Here is a 13,751-nt window from a genome sequence, read left to right on the forward strand (position 1 = left end):
CATTCCCTAGTGGCCAGTAGAGTTGAGCAAGGGATGAGGGTGGCAGACACTTGTGTAACATTCACTGAAATAACTCAGGGCGGCACACGTCACAACAGCATGAATTTAATTAATTTGAATTTAATTTAGATGAAGTTCTTGATCATAGATGTCTTCCAGAGACGCACGAACTGAGAAATGTCATGTCCGGTGATATTGTGAAGCAACAGTACAGAAGCACCAACAGAAAGTAAGATGCCCGTACAGGTTTGGGGGAAGCCAAAAAGTATTTTCAACCAGAAAATATATAGTTGGGGAAAATCATTTTTCTCCCAGGTAAAAGAACAAGTTGTCTTTTCATATTCTAGAGTACATACATGTGGCCCATATATAGCATTTTTATACTTAAAGGTAGATAATAGAGAATTCCCTGTTAACAGATTGCTCACATTCCTAGAGGGCTGCTCCAAACTGCAGCACCCACACAGGGCCCTAATATGTCCCACTTGACTATGGCACAGGCAAGTTTTAGGGAGATACAGTATCTAGAGTGTTTTCTCTTTTACAGCTGATTTTCAGCCCTGGTGAATGCAAATTTGTGGTACACACGTATGGCTTATGAGTCAGCATCAGTTTAAATAGCTCCTGCCTCCTCCAGGCTCTCTCTCCCCCTTCTGGCTTGTAACATCTCATCATCCTCTCAGGCAGGAGAATTATCCACTCCTTTCTCCGGCCCCCACACTTTTTATTTTGAAGAAATCCAAACTTATGAAAAAGTTGAAAAAATAGTACAGTGAACATCCGTCCTGCACCTAGACTGTTTCTTCTTTCGGATGAGTCATTTGAGAGTAGGTTGCAGACACCATGACCCTCCATCCCCAGATATCTCCGCATCTATCTCTGGGGAACAGGCGGTAAGGACAGCTGATACCATACAGCACTGACATCTCAGACGCAGTTCCTATTCGTGTTCCCACAGTTGCCTCAGGAGTGTCTTTTGTTTTCTTCTCCCCCATCCAGAACCCATTCAGAGATCACATGGTGCGTCCAGTTGTCACGTCTCTTTAGCCTCATTTTCTTCCTTTTTCCTTCTCCTTTTTCTTCCCCCTTCCATCCCTCTGTCCCTTCTTTTAAAAGTCCAGGCCAGTTCTTTTATTATCTCCTCCTGAAGCAAACCTCATTAAGGAAGTAGGGTGTTCTGCCCAATGAGAGTGTAGCTTTTTTCCTTTTTCTTTTATCTTTTCACCTCATGATTTCATGGCTTACCATGAAACCTCTAAAGAGGTATATTCATTCCTGTTGGATGTAGCCAATGAAAGATAGTTTTTTCTTCCTAAAACTCTACATCCTGATAGACTCTTCCAAAGGCTCACTCCTCAGGACATGCGTGGGAATGATGAACATAGCAGGTATATGTGTCTCTAAGGACTTTGCTTTTGATATCCACAGGCCTTGTTTCACTGAACTCCCCACACGTACCCCTCAATGGTGAACACCCAGCCAGCATTTCTTAGAGTTCAGTTGATTAGGCCAGTTGTTTGATTTCTCAGCAAGTCAGATCTTTCAACATAGTACTAATCTTTCATACAAAAATGAAAGTAGATCTCATTCTGAATCATTAGAGCTTTCCACTCATGAAATTAATGTTTCTTACTGCTATCACTGATGCCTCTTTTTTTTTTCTCTCTAAGATTTTATTTATTTATTTGACAGAGAGAGACACACACAGGAGAGGGAACACAAGCAGGAGAGGGAGAAGCAGGCTTCCCACTGAGCAGGGAGCCTGATGTGGGGCTCCATCCCAGGACCCTGGGACCATGACCTGAGCCGAAGGCAGACGCTTAACGACTGAGGCACCCAGATGCCCCTGTCACTGATTACTCTTGATGTTTCAGTAATATGAAATAGTTTGTCATTCCATTGAATTTCTCCAGGTATAGAGTCTTGTGAGTAAATTTTAGGATAGATTAGAAAAGACTATGCAGTTTCTATATGAGGGCAATCTAAAATGAAGGGGTTTGTATGTTTTAGCTTTTTTGATATCAGTATATTTTTCTTAAAAGTTGTAAACAGGAGGGGCACCTGGGTAGTTTAGTTGGTTGAGTGTCTGCCTTAGTCTCAGGTCTTGATCCCAGGGTCCTGGGCTCGACTGTTGGGCTCTCTGCTCAGTGGGGAGTCTGCTTCTCCCTTTCCCTCTGCCTGCCGCTCCTCCTGCTGTGTGCCTCTGTCTCTCTCTCTCTCTGTCAAATAAATAAAATCTTTTTTTAAAAAGTTAGAAACAAGAGAAAGACAAATTTTTGATTAAAAGTGGGTGTGGGAGAAAGAGCTTTCTTAGTTAAAGATCATGGCCCTATATCAAAGTTTTATTGGAAAAGAACAATGATTTTTTTTTTTAAACATGATTCTTACATCTGCTTCATGCCTTCATATGTCTCTTCTCCATGGACTGTCTTTGCATTCCAGACATAACTACTGTCTTGAAGACAGGAAGCTGTAGATGTGTAGTGGACATCAGTGAGATGAGGCTAAAAATTGACTCGTTTAATTAATTTATAAGCATTCAGCGTGTTAGAAAGTAGTTCCTTTCATTTGAGAATAGAAGCTTTTCCCAGCCACAGGCAAGTATACAATGTTACCCAGGAAAATTTTGCTTTACCATAAAACAGAAAATGAAGTAATAGAAGCTTCCTGAGGCATTGAGAAATAAGGTCTCCATTGCACTGGAGATAACACACTAATTGTCACAAGAGGTGTTGGTTATCATTTAAGGGGGAAATGTTATGTTGACATAATACATAATTTCAGCATCTGTTGTGCCTTGCTTTGGATTGTATTTCTAGACTAATGGATCTGTGGAGCTAAACAGTGGAGCTGTTTAGACTTTTCTCATTAGAGCTCCTTGCCTCCTAGAAAATCTTGCATATAAAAGATTCAGTTGAGATGGGCATTTTGCATTTAACACTTCCGTTCTGAAACTAGTATTTTCTAAATGTCTTCCATGTGTTAAGTAATTTTATTTAATTCATAGAACAATCCTGTAATATTACTATTCCTCCAACAAAGAAGGGAATTGAGAGAGGTTGGTTCATTTGTGCAAGGTTACACAGCTAGTAATAGTAGAGATTAGTTTCAGGTCTTTCTAACTTAGTTTTCTCCTGGTTTGTCAATTAGTACAAGACTTCTCATAGATCAATTTGATTGTAATGAGTAATGCCAAATGAATGACTGTTGGAAATGCTGTGGGAAACAGAGACCAGTTCATGTCATACCCAATCTTGCTTTTTACTGGCTGCCCTTAAGCCTTCCTGTCTATCTGACTTAGCGAAGTGGCCAAGCATGAGACTCCACAGATGAAGACTAGAGTAGCCAGGCCATTGGCCTCCAACCCCACAGTGAAGTCCAAGCAAACCAGGTTGTGTCATGTGGAAACTTTTTAACTAGACTAGAGGCAGGCCTAGAGTTGCCAAGGCTCTTCTTTCTTTTTTTGTTACAACGCAGCAGTTAAGATCACATCTTAGTGTGCCAGTGGTCTGTGGAAAAGCAAGAAAGACTGCTTCAGTTCTAAAGACCCCGCTGGTGTGGGCTAGCCTTAGCTGTGGGTGACTGTGGGCACCAGCCCTAGCCACCTGACCTTGCCAGGTTGGCAAGAGGCAAGAGGAGTATGGAATCTCAACAAGGAGAGTGGGCCTTCTGACACTTTGAATCAACACTTTGCCTTTGATCTTGACCAGTTGTAGGGAGTGGCATTGGTACAAGAGACTAAAGAGGAGTCTTAGAGCTGAAAAACAGTCAAAACTGCCAAATCATACCCTCCTCTTAAACAAGAATTGTTTCCTGTGAAGTGGGTATTTGAGAATGGGAGCTGTCTTCTCCTTTGAGAAAGAGGGATTTAAACAAAAGAGAAAATATAGCATTCACTTTCTCCTTTTCCCTAGGCAGTATCCATGTTTAGGCGTAAAGGTCATATATTTACATGGGTATATCGCTATAAATATTTAATATCTTCATAAAGCTAGTAACTTTTTGTGGTAAAATTTCACTTTAAAAAAATTATCTTACCTACCTGACCAGTTTTCGCAAGTTTAATTTTCATAACTCGAGTGTTTGTATTTGTTTTGGGTGATGATAAAAGGGCCCAGTGGTGAGAAGGGATGTGGAGTGGGGAAATGGGGCAACGATTTTCTCTACGGTAATGAAAATTTATCTATGTAGTAACTTTTTCCTTGAATGTGAATTAGAGGGGAGTTCATGCTTTGTGATAAATTTATGGTGAGCAGTAAGATAAAGGCCCATTTTACTGCCTTATTTTTCTTAATAAATCTTAATTACTTTCTCTCCATAAATTAAAGCATTTACCATGCTGTATCTTAATCATCAGATTGGTCTTATATATTATTAATTTCACACAATAATTACCATTTGGGCTTTTTGTAAAACATCACTTTGTGATCTTTGCTTTCGTGCTCCAAAAGAATTGCTAACTGGATTTTCAGTGAGTACATGAGTCTAGTCATGTTGTCTCAATTTTTAAAGGAGGTACTAGCTATTGGACTGACTTTGGGGATCATAGCACCGTGGGCTCACCAGTTAGGAAGGGGAGAGAAACGTTATGAACAGTAGACTGTTTTGAAAGATAGTTTTGTTTTTTTGTTTTTTTGTTTTTTAAAGATTTTATTTATTTATTTAACAGACAGAGATCACAAGTAGGCAGAGAGGCAGGCAGAGAGAGAGAGGAGGAAGCAGGCTTCCCGCTGAGCAGAGAGCCCGATGCGGGACTCGATCCCAGGACCCTGAGATCATGACCTGAGCCGAAGGCAGCGGCTTAACCCACTGAGCCACCCAGGCGCCCCTTGAAAGATAGCTTTATTTCTTTGAAGTACATCACAAAAATATTTCCTGGTATAGGTCCCAGAGGCTGACTTTAGTGAGTGGATTTATTTATAATTAGTAGAATTCCAGGGAATTCTAAGGAACATTATATTGACTTCATTAGATTATGGAATCTTCTTCATTCTGTTGACTTGCTTACCAAATCCTTTCCTAATGGTCCTTGTAGACTTGGAGTTCATTCCAACCCAAGTTGAGTTATCACAAATGTCTCTTAGAAGACAGTAGCATTTCATAATTTTTGGCTCCCAGTACATGAAAAAGGAGTTCACAGAATTTTCAGTTTTATGTTGCTTGGACTTGAGAGTGGCATGATTTTATTCATTAGCTATTATCAAAAGAAAAAGTCACAGAAGTGACTATACAAATGCATGTCTTTGCTGTGCAGTTGTGGCCTGCCTATCCCCCATATCACACTTCATCATTCCTCTGCTCTGCTGAGTATCAGAGGGGTGCACGCTACCCCCGTGTGTTTCTGTTCCTGGTGTCCCTGGCCAGCTGGCTCCCAGCTGGTTAGGCCCATGGGAGGCTCTGGTGAGAGACCAGAGATGAGAGGAAAGAAGCTATAAAATATTTCTCTCTTCCTCTCTGGCAACTTCTCTTGGCGTGGCTGGGTTTTATCCCTGATTGCAGCTCCTGGGAGACAGGTCCGCTGTGTTTCCAGGGTCCTCTGGGTGCCCCATGCCCTGGCTCTGGGAACATTGCTTCTCTCCACCCCCATCCCTCCAGCAAGGAGTAGCAGCAGCCTCCTGCTATTGAGAATCTCTTAAATTGCCTTACTGTGCCCTCTGTGACATCTCAACTCTTCTGTCATTTGGGTAATAAAGTCTCTGTATCAAATCTGTTCTGTTTTACATTCTAAGAGTGGTTTCTTTTTCCAGACCACACATATTTTGTAAAACAATTTTGCTTTTATTTCATAGCTTGTAGTCTTTTGGATGTTGATAAAGGGAATGTTACATTATTCATTACCTCTGTTAATGTTTAATCAGCTTGGTATTGCATTTAGGTAGTGGGGCAGAGGGGAATAAGATAAAATAACTTGACTGCCCTCAGGGAGCTCAGTTGGCTTGGGGAGACGTGCTTTACTGGAGAAGAAGGAATACCTAGACCACACTAGTGGTGGGACATCCAGGTCTTGCCAGGGGCTAAGGTCTTACTCAAGTGGATGAGAAGAAAAGGCATTACCAGCAGAAGCAGCAGTTTGTACAGAAGAAGCATGTCAGATGCAAGTTTGCATGAGGGTCTTTGGGGTCGGGAACAGTGGAAAAAGAGGAGGCTAGAAAGGTAGTCAGGGGCTAACTTATGAAGGACATAGAAGATTCCAGCAAACAATTGGACTTTATCCTCTCAGTTCGGAGAAGTAGTGAAGAAGGATTTTAAGTAGGGGCATCGCGTGGACAGAGTTTACCCTTTAGAAAGGTCACTCTTAAATGGGCATGAAGGAGATCGTAGAGGACTAGAATGGAGGGAGAGAAACCTGGCCAGGTGGTCAGTGCAGAAGTCTCAGCTGGAGGGAAGGATATATGAAAAGAGACCTGAATTAAACCAGAGGATTGAGAGGAAGTGGGGAAAGTCAAGATACACTAGGAAAGTAAAATGTGTGTAGCCTGGTGCTTTTTTGGAGGGGGGTGGGAATGTGGTGGAAGTTGTCATAAATGATGGTCCATTATACTCAGAGATTAGGAAATGCATGCTTGGTTAGGCTAAGTAAGTCTTTAGAAGACTTAAGAAGACTTTCTCAAATTGGGTCAGTGTGTCCTTGGAGGTCTGATGCGCATTTCTTCTACTTCTACTTTTCTTATCGTCTAATTAAAATAGAAGAGCCTTTTTGCTTATTTGAGAAATCATTTCATGGGTAGTTCTTGTATCTAAGACTTTTGGAAGTTTGTGTCGATACAACATCCCCTGCTAATGGAGAAAACCTGTCGGTCCACTCAGTATCCAAAGTTCCACATGCCAGAGATGGTATTATTTTACAAATTGAGAACACAGTTGCCTGTTCTCTAGAAGCTCAACATCTGAAAACAAACTTATAGACACCATGGAGAAGGTGTTAGAAACAGTATCTGCCTTACATTATCTGCAGTGGAATTTGGTCTGAGTTGCTGTTCCGGAGTTCTGACCAGATATAGCTGTGTTGCTAGCTATCAGTAACATGCTTTATTCTTTGAAGATGTAAGGTAGAGTGTAGTCATTGAGAGCCTGAATTCCAGGGGTCTGACTTCCTGTCTCTGCCATTTATTTTATGGGTCACCTTGGCTAAATGACTTGATCTCTATGATTCCCTTCATTATCTGTAAGATGAGGATTGTAGTAGTGTCTGCCCTAGGATTACTGCGAGGGTTAAATGGCAAATGTATGTGTTGTGCATAGCACATCTCCTTTGCAATAAATACTTGCTGAGGATCATTCCTGAAGGCAGTGTAAAGCCTCCTTTAAGAGTGAAGACTCCATTGAGAAAGGTGTGCTCTGTGAGTTCCAGGGATCATGGCTTTCCTTCTGCATGAAAGCTCTTGTGGCTAACCCCGAGATCCTTTGTAGTCTCTTTATGTTAATTACAAAGAAAATTCTGGAACACACTTTCTTTGGGACAGATTAAGTCTTTGAATCTTCAAGTTGACCTCTTTGATTTCATCATACATGATTGGTTTTTGCTTCAGGAAACTTCCAGAAACAAGTGTGAAGGCCACAGGTGGCAAGTAATACCTTTGAGGAGATTGAGACCTCACTGCCTCTCTGAAACCTTGCCTTGATATCCATCACCTCCACCCTCATTTGAATCTAACACACATGAATTGCGCACCACTACTTTTCAGTTCTGTTTATGCTCTAGGTTTATGGAAGGATGAGCAGACAGTTCCCATCCTCATGAAAATTAGTCTAATGGGAATATATGTAAATAAATTCAGTCCAGGGTAACACTAGCACAAATGGAAGTGTGTAGAAGATCAGAGGGGTACATAGGAAGAAGAAAAAGGAAAGTTTCACAGGTTTGGTGACATCTCGGTAGATTTTGAATGGAATGAGAAGAGGGAGAGTCCACAGGTCATCATGGTTTGTATAGGAGATGGACCATATGTGTTTGGGGGAAGGATTGTTAATATGAGATGAAATTGAAGATGGAGGTGGGAAGTGGATCATGTAAAAGCTTGGCCTTTGTCCTGTGAGTATTGGGAGCCATTGATTGATTTTAAGCAACAGAATGTTGTAAGATTTGCATTTTTAGCAAAGTCTTCCTAGTATGGAAGGCGAACTTGAGAGGGAGCTAGATGTTGGCAGGTTCATGTCTCCGCTGCAAATTCATTGGTGGCAGTGACAGAGTCCCATTTACCTCTGTATCCCTAAAATATGGTACTTTATAGATACTTCAGAAGTTTTTCAGAATAGACAGCCCAAGTTGAATTTTCCAGTTCTACATCCCGTCCTCCGAACATGCTGACCTGGACCTCCATCTGTCATAAGCAGCTTGACTAAGATCATAATAAATTCTTTTTTCTTGGCATTCTTTTAACTGGCACTCTCTGTTTACTAGCCCCTCTGTGCGACTGTAGTGTGGTGATGATTGATGCTTATAATTCTGACCCTGAAGTACTTCAAGTCTTCTAAATCATCAAAAAAAGATTAAAGTATATTCAATATCGCTCTAATGTTTATGTGTTTTCCTGCATTCTTATTCTTTGGAAATTGATGGTTTCTCAAGTGCCGGTGTCCTCCTGTGCATGCAGGCACAGTGGGAGTCTGGGATCGCTCGCCACCCCTCACTCCCTTGCAGAGCCAGCGCAGGGAGTTTGTTAGCAGAAATTTCTGTGTGCAGAAATTTGCAAACAAAACAAACCTGGGTTCTCTTCACACCTAGGAGAGGAGGAAGCAGGTTGGGCCCCCTGAGCGGCAGACGGAACAGAGATGAGCGAGTCAACGGTGGCTGGAAAATCAGTGGGAGTGATAAAGCCAGACCTGGTACAGATGAGCCAGACAGGCAGTTTACAGCAAGCCCAAGCCTCGGCAGAGCCCAGGAGGAGCGGGGCCCCAGGCTGGAACTCTGGTTCCGTGTTCTTGTGGGCCTTGACCTGAATCGGCAGGCTGGGAGCTGGCAGCGTTCTCTGCCAGCTAGCTTTGTTTGTATTGTGGTAACAACTGCTTGGTAAAACACCAAACATTAGCAAGTGAAAACATCAATAATTAGAGCATCCTATTCCCCGCCCCCCCCCCCACACACATACATTTCTTTGCGAGAACCATTATTACTGTAGAGCTGACAATACTACTTGGCGCAGAATAAAGAGGTCTAGATAGAAGCTGTGAGAAGGCTCCATTTTAGAGTCGGATTTCTGAAGAGAAGGCGTGTGATGATGTTACCAGGAGGGAGATTTGCTGTTTGGGGTGTCTTTGGGGAGATGTATATTGCAGTAAGTAGACATGCCTCCTACATTTTGTTGTATGGATTTGTTTTCAAAATCTGTGTTTGATCGGCAAGCTGTGCTTGTGTTGGGGGGGGGGGGCGCACTCATTATTCCAGCTTGGAGGGCTAGTCCCTAAACCACTGGGATTCTGTTTATCACCCACTAGGCAAGGGTGTGTGTGTGCTTTGGGGTTAACTTGACTATTTGCCATCTCTGTGATTGGGACGAGTCTCTTGGTATCTCTGGGTCTTAGTTTTTTCTTTTCCTGAAATTTCGAGACCATACAAATTCCTTCCCTACAGAGTTGCTGTGAGGCTGGAATAAAATGGTGGCTGTGGAAAGCCCTACACAAATAAGAGTATACCAAATACACTAAAGAATGTTACAAATATTCTAATAAAGAATAGAAGTGTGTTTCATTAGCAAGCAGAGTGGGGAGAATGTGCTAGTTATTTATTTCTTACTATGGAGTAGATGTTCTGGCTGTTACTTTCTGCGCTCCTCAAGGTACATACTAAATGCTTACTTCAGAGGTGAGCAAACTGAGCCTTCTGTTCATACAGCCATACTTACACATAGGAGAACCCATCTGACTCCAGAATTTTGAATGCTTTCTCCTTATCTCCAGTTGTCTAGAATGACCCACATCCCTACCCCCAAAGTTCTTAAAAGCTGTTCACCTCTTTTTGGATTGGAAAGTTTGCTAGTCATTTCTTGGTCATTCACTCCTGAAAGTGGGGGAGGGTGGGACCCAGAAGGAACCTTTGGGCTCCGGGAGCCCCTGGAGAGACCAACGGTGCAGGAAGAGTCAGGGAACAGGGCGCGCTCGGTGTGCACCTCTCGAGTTCTCCAGGCCTGGACTGAAAGCAAGGGGGGCGGGCAGGCCACATTTCCCAGCCCTTTAGGAAATAGCATTTTTTTTCCAGAATTTCCAGAAGTTCATTCTTCCTCTGCTGAAGTGTTTTCCACCCTCGCTGAGGTGGCTCCATGAGCTGGCTCTCGGACCCTCCTCTTAGGAACCCGTGCTGCCTCTGTATTCTGACCGGCTCCTTGTTCTGCACACGGGGAATGAGATTAAGTGGCTTCCCCATACCACTCTGCTGAGCTTTGCCGGGCCCCTCCTTGTTCACTTTGATGCCCGGTACCGGGGAAAAGGATCTCCGATGTGGCAGTTCATTAAATACCCTGCAGGACCCACCACTGCATGCATTTTCCTTTCTTATATAAAGTTTTCCCACTTCCAGACAGACAAGAGTCTGCTTGTGAACTGGAGCTGCCCACACAAGAGAACCAGAGATAATGCCTGTCGAAGGGCCAAACTGAATATTCAGGGAGGATGTCGGTGTGTGGGAGAAGCATTTGTTCGGCCTGGATCTGAGACGAGCCGTGTGTCGTGCTTCCATAGGTTCTCAACAGGAGGTGCGTAGAAGCGGCTGTGATGACAGGCCTGGCACTGAACTGCCGCATCAACAAGAAGTCCTTGTTTGACAGGAAGCACTACTTCTATGCAGACCTCCCTGTAAGTATGCTTGGCGGTCCGCCCTCTGTACGTTCTCGGAGCTTGGGGTGGGGGGAAGGGGGGGCTTGACGTGAGGGAGGGGGGCCGTGGCTCTCGTGTTTGCAGTCGGAGCTCTGTCCGAGTCAGCGGGAGGTTCTGCCTGGCCCTGATGAAGGCAGGTGCCCCCTGATGTTTACTAGATTGGATGCAGTTGTCCTGATTGCTGACTCCTTGCTTAGCCTCATGCTTCTGCTGGCTCCCTCATAATTGAACAGGGAGTAGAAGCCCATGTTCTCAGGCTCGGCCTGGCCGTGGTGTTCGGTGCTAATTGCCTGTGAGGTCAAGTCCAACTCCGAGGCTGATGCAACAGTAAATGCAGCTCCATAGACAGAGTGGTGGCTCCCCTCTTCTAAGTGGAAGTTGCCAATAATAGGACTGTCCCCTCTAGGGACATTTCTGTCATCTCACAAGGAGCAAGTAAGTGGACAATAAGAAGCAGAAACATGAACCAGAAACCTCGACTAACAACAGTAATTGGCTGTAAATTGGCAGTAAATGCAATATTAACCTGTTTTTTGCCTTCAAATTATAAAGTTTCTCCTTTAGGAAAGTCCAGGATGAACTAAAGCCAGTCTTTCATAATGTTGAACTGAACCAAGACTGTAATGGCGAGTGGGTTTTCCCAAAATAATACTTCATTTGATCTTAGCCTCTGATAGTAAGCACACCCTTTCTTCAGATCTAGGAGAATGATAGTGGTGATACCACTTCACGTTATTCTCCTTGAACTGAGGGTGAGGTTGAGCTGGTGGTCTTCAGTGGGTGAGGACAGAAGTGGAATTAAATTTAAAAATGCAGCCGAATGTTATTTCTCCAATTGCTTGCTGCTGCTTTTTCCCCTGGCTGCCAGCCTTTAGCAAATTCTGTTGCTTGATAGGATGAAGGAAATGAAGCTGCGTTTTTTCCGGCCTTTAAGAGTGATAATTCGTTTGGTGAAGGTGGGAGACAGCGTTCTGCAACTAAAATGAGATGTTTTCATTCTCCGTGGTTTTCTGGTCTCTCTGGCCCAGGTGGCTCAGATAACCAGAGTAAGTGTTGCCGAATCTTAACGTGGAACACGCTTAGACTAAAAAAGTATTTGTTGTTCATCTGAATAAAAAATTCATTCAAATTTGGACAGGACTGAGCGTCCTGTATTTCATTTAGCAACCCGATTCAGAGTTCAGTTTTTACAGACTGAGACTTGCTCTTTCAGTACAGAGAATGAGATGGTCTAATGCAGTGGTTCTCAAAGTGTGGCCCACACGCCCCTCAGATCAGCATCTCCTGGGAACCGGTTAGAAGTGAAAGTCTCAGGTGCTGCCCCAGACCTGCAGAATCAGAAACTCTTCAGGTGCAGCCCCGCAGATGATTCCCATGCAGGGAAAGTTTGAAAAATGCTGGCCTGGTGGCTAAAAGCACAGACTCTGGAGCCTGACCATCCATGTTCAGATCCTGGCATGGATACCTACTAGCCCTGTCGCCCTTAACCCCTTCCGTGCCACTCATCTCCTTCCTAGGGTTACCATGCCATGAGGACTAAATGGTGTGAAGAACTCAGCACGGTAACTGGGACTCCACAGGCACTGCCTCTGAGTCCTCCAGTTCTCCGTATTGCCCTCCCATCTCTTTACGGGGTGTGGACGCGTGTGGGCCTTCGAAAGTCATTATTCCTCTACTCCAAAGACGTGAGGGAGCCCTGGCCACATCCGTCAGTACTTTCGCAGTTCGAGTTTTCTGTTAGCGGAGTGTGAGTGTCAGAGCACTTCCTAGCGAGGGAAACGGGAAGCTGTCAGGTCGGGAGGGCAGCTGGCGTGACTGGTTAACTTAAAGAGCAGGAACAAAACAGGCTTCAACGCGCTAGCAACTGCTGTCTGCCATGCTGAGAGTAGACGGCGGAATGCTTAGCCAGCACTTCCTAATAAGGAGGGTCTGTCAAGAGCCCAGTAATCAGATGCAGGGTTTAGGCTAATGAGCTAAGTGGAAACAATAAATTCTTCTCTTAGAGGCCTCTGACAGTGAGATTATTGTTATTCCCCAAAATGGTACTTGGGTAGGGAAGGTGGGGTTCATGGTGTTTATTGCATCATTACTGGGGGTCGGGGAGGTGCAGGGAAGGTAAGGGAGGGAGGGAAAGGAGAAGCCAGAAGAGGCCAGGCTAAGTTATGGCTACGGTGCATAAACTAATTTTCTTCTCCTTTTTGTTGTGTTGTGTTTTTAAGTAAGCCTAGGTTTTTGTGACATAAAAAGAAATTAGTAAAATGGATTCCAGCTTCTATTTATGGCCTCATGACGGTGTAACATAACGCATGTTGTGTGCAGGCGGGCTACCAGATTACCCAGCAGAGGCTCCCGATTGCTGTGAATGGGAGCTTAGCATACAGTGTGTGTGGGGGGAAGAAGCCGAGTCGGGTGATCACCAAGACCGTGAGGATCAAGCAGATCCAGCTGGAGCAAGACAGTGGCAAAAGCCTCCATGATGAGCTACGGTCTCAGACGCTCATCGATTTGAACAGGGCAGGTAGGCTTGGAGATTGTCTCTCACCTTTCCTTCCTTCCCCTCTAGAGTTCTCCCAAGCCAGTTGAGGAAACAGGCCCAGGAGTTTGAAAGCCCCAGATCAAGTATCAGTGCTGGTCTTGACGCAGCTGACTAGAGAACACAGCCTGTACGGTGATCCCCTTCGGGCTTGCTAACAGCCCACCCGGATGGGTGTGGTGGTGTGATGTGATGTGATGTGATGAATGTAGCCGCCCAGTCACAGACCCAGGAGCTTGCTACCTCAGGCAAAGGTTGAAAGAACCCAAGTTAAAAATAAAAGTGTGAGGGGGAGCAGAAACAGTCGAGAGGTTGGAACCCGTGCAGAGAGCCCATCAGTGATGCAGGCTTCTTCCGGGGACCTCAGCCAACTGTACCTGCAGATCAGGTTGGAGAGCTGCAGTCGGGC

General features: G+C 44.3%; 1 protein-coding gene across 1 annotated transcript in view; it reads left to right on the plus strand.

Moving 5' to 3' along the window:
• The window catches only part of GATB (glutamyl-tRNA amidotransferase subunit B), a 93,253-nt gene that overhangs the window by 23,260 nt on the left and 56,242 nt on the right, over positions 1–13,751 (plus strand). The window contains exons 3-4 of the mRNA XM_044224872.1: positions 10,675–10,788; positions 13,129–13,327. Of these exons, the coding sequence (XP_044080807.1) occupies positions 10,675–10,788; positions 13,129–13,327 (313 nt within the window). The remainder of the gene's footprint in view (positions 1–10,674; positions 10,789–13,128; positions 13,328–13,751) is intronic.

This window comes from Neovison vison, chromosome 11, assembly GCF_020171115.1.
Source record: "Neovison vison isolate M4711 chromosome 11, ASM_NN_V1, whole genome shotgun sequence".
Lineage (NCBI taxonomy): Eukaryota > Metazoa > Chordata > Mammalia > Carnivora > Mustelidae > Neogale > Neogale vison.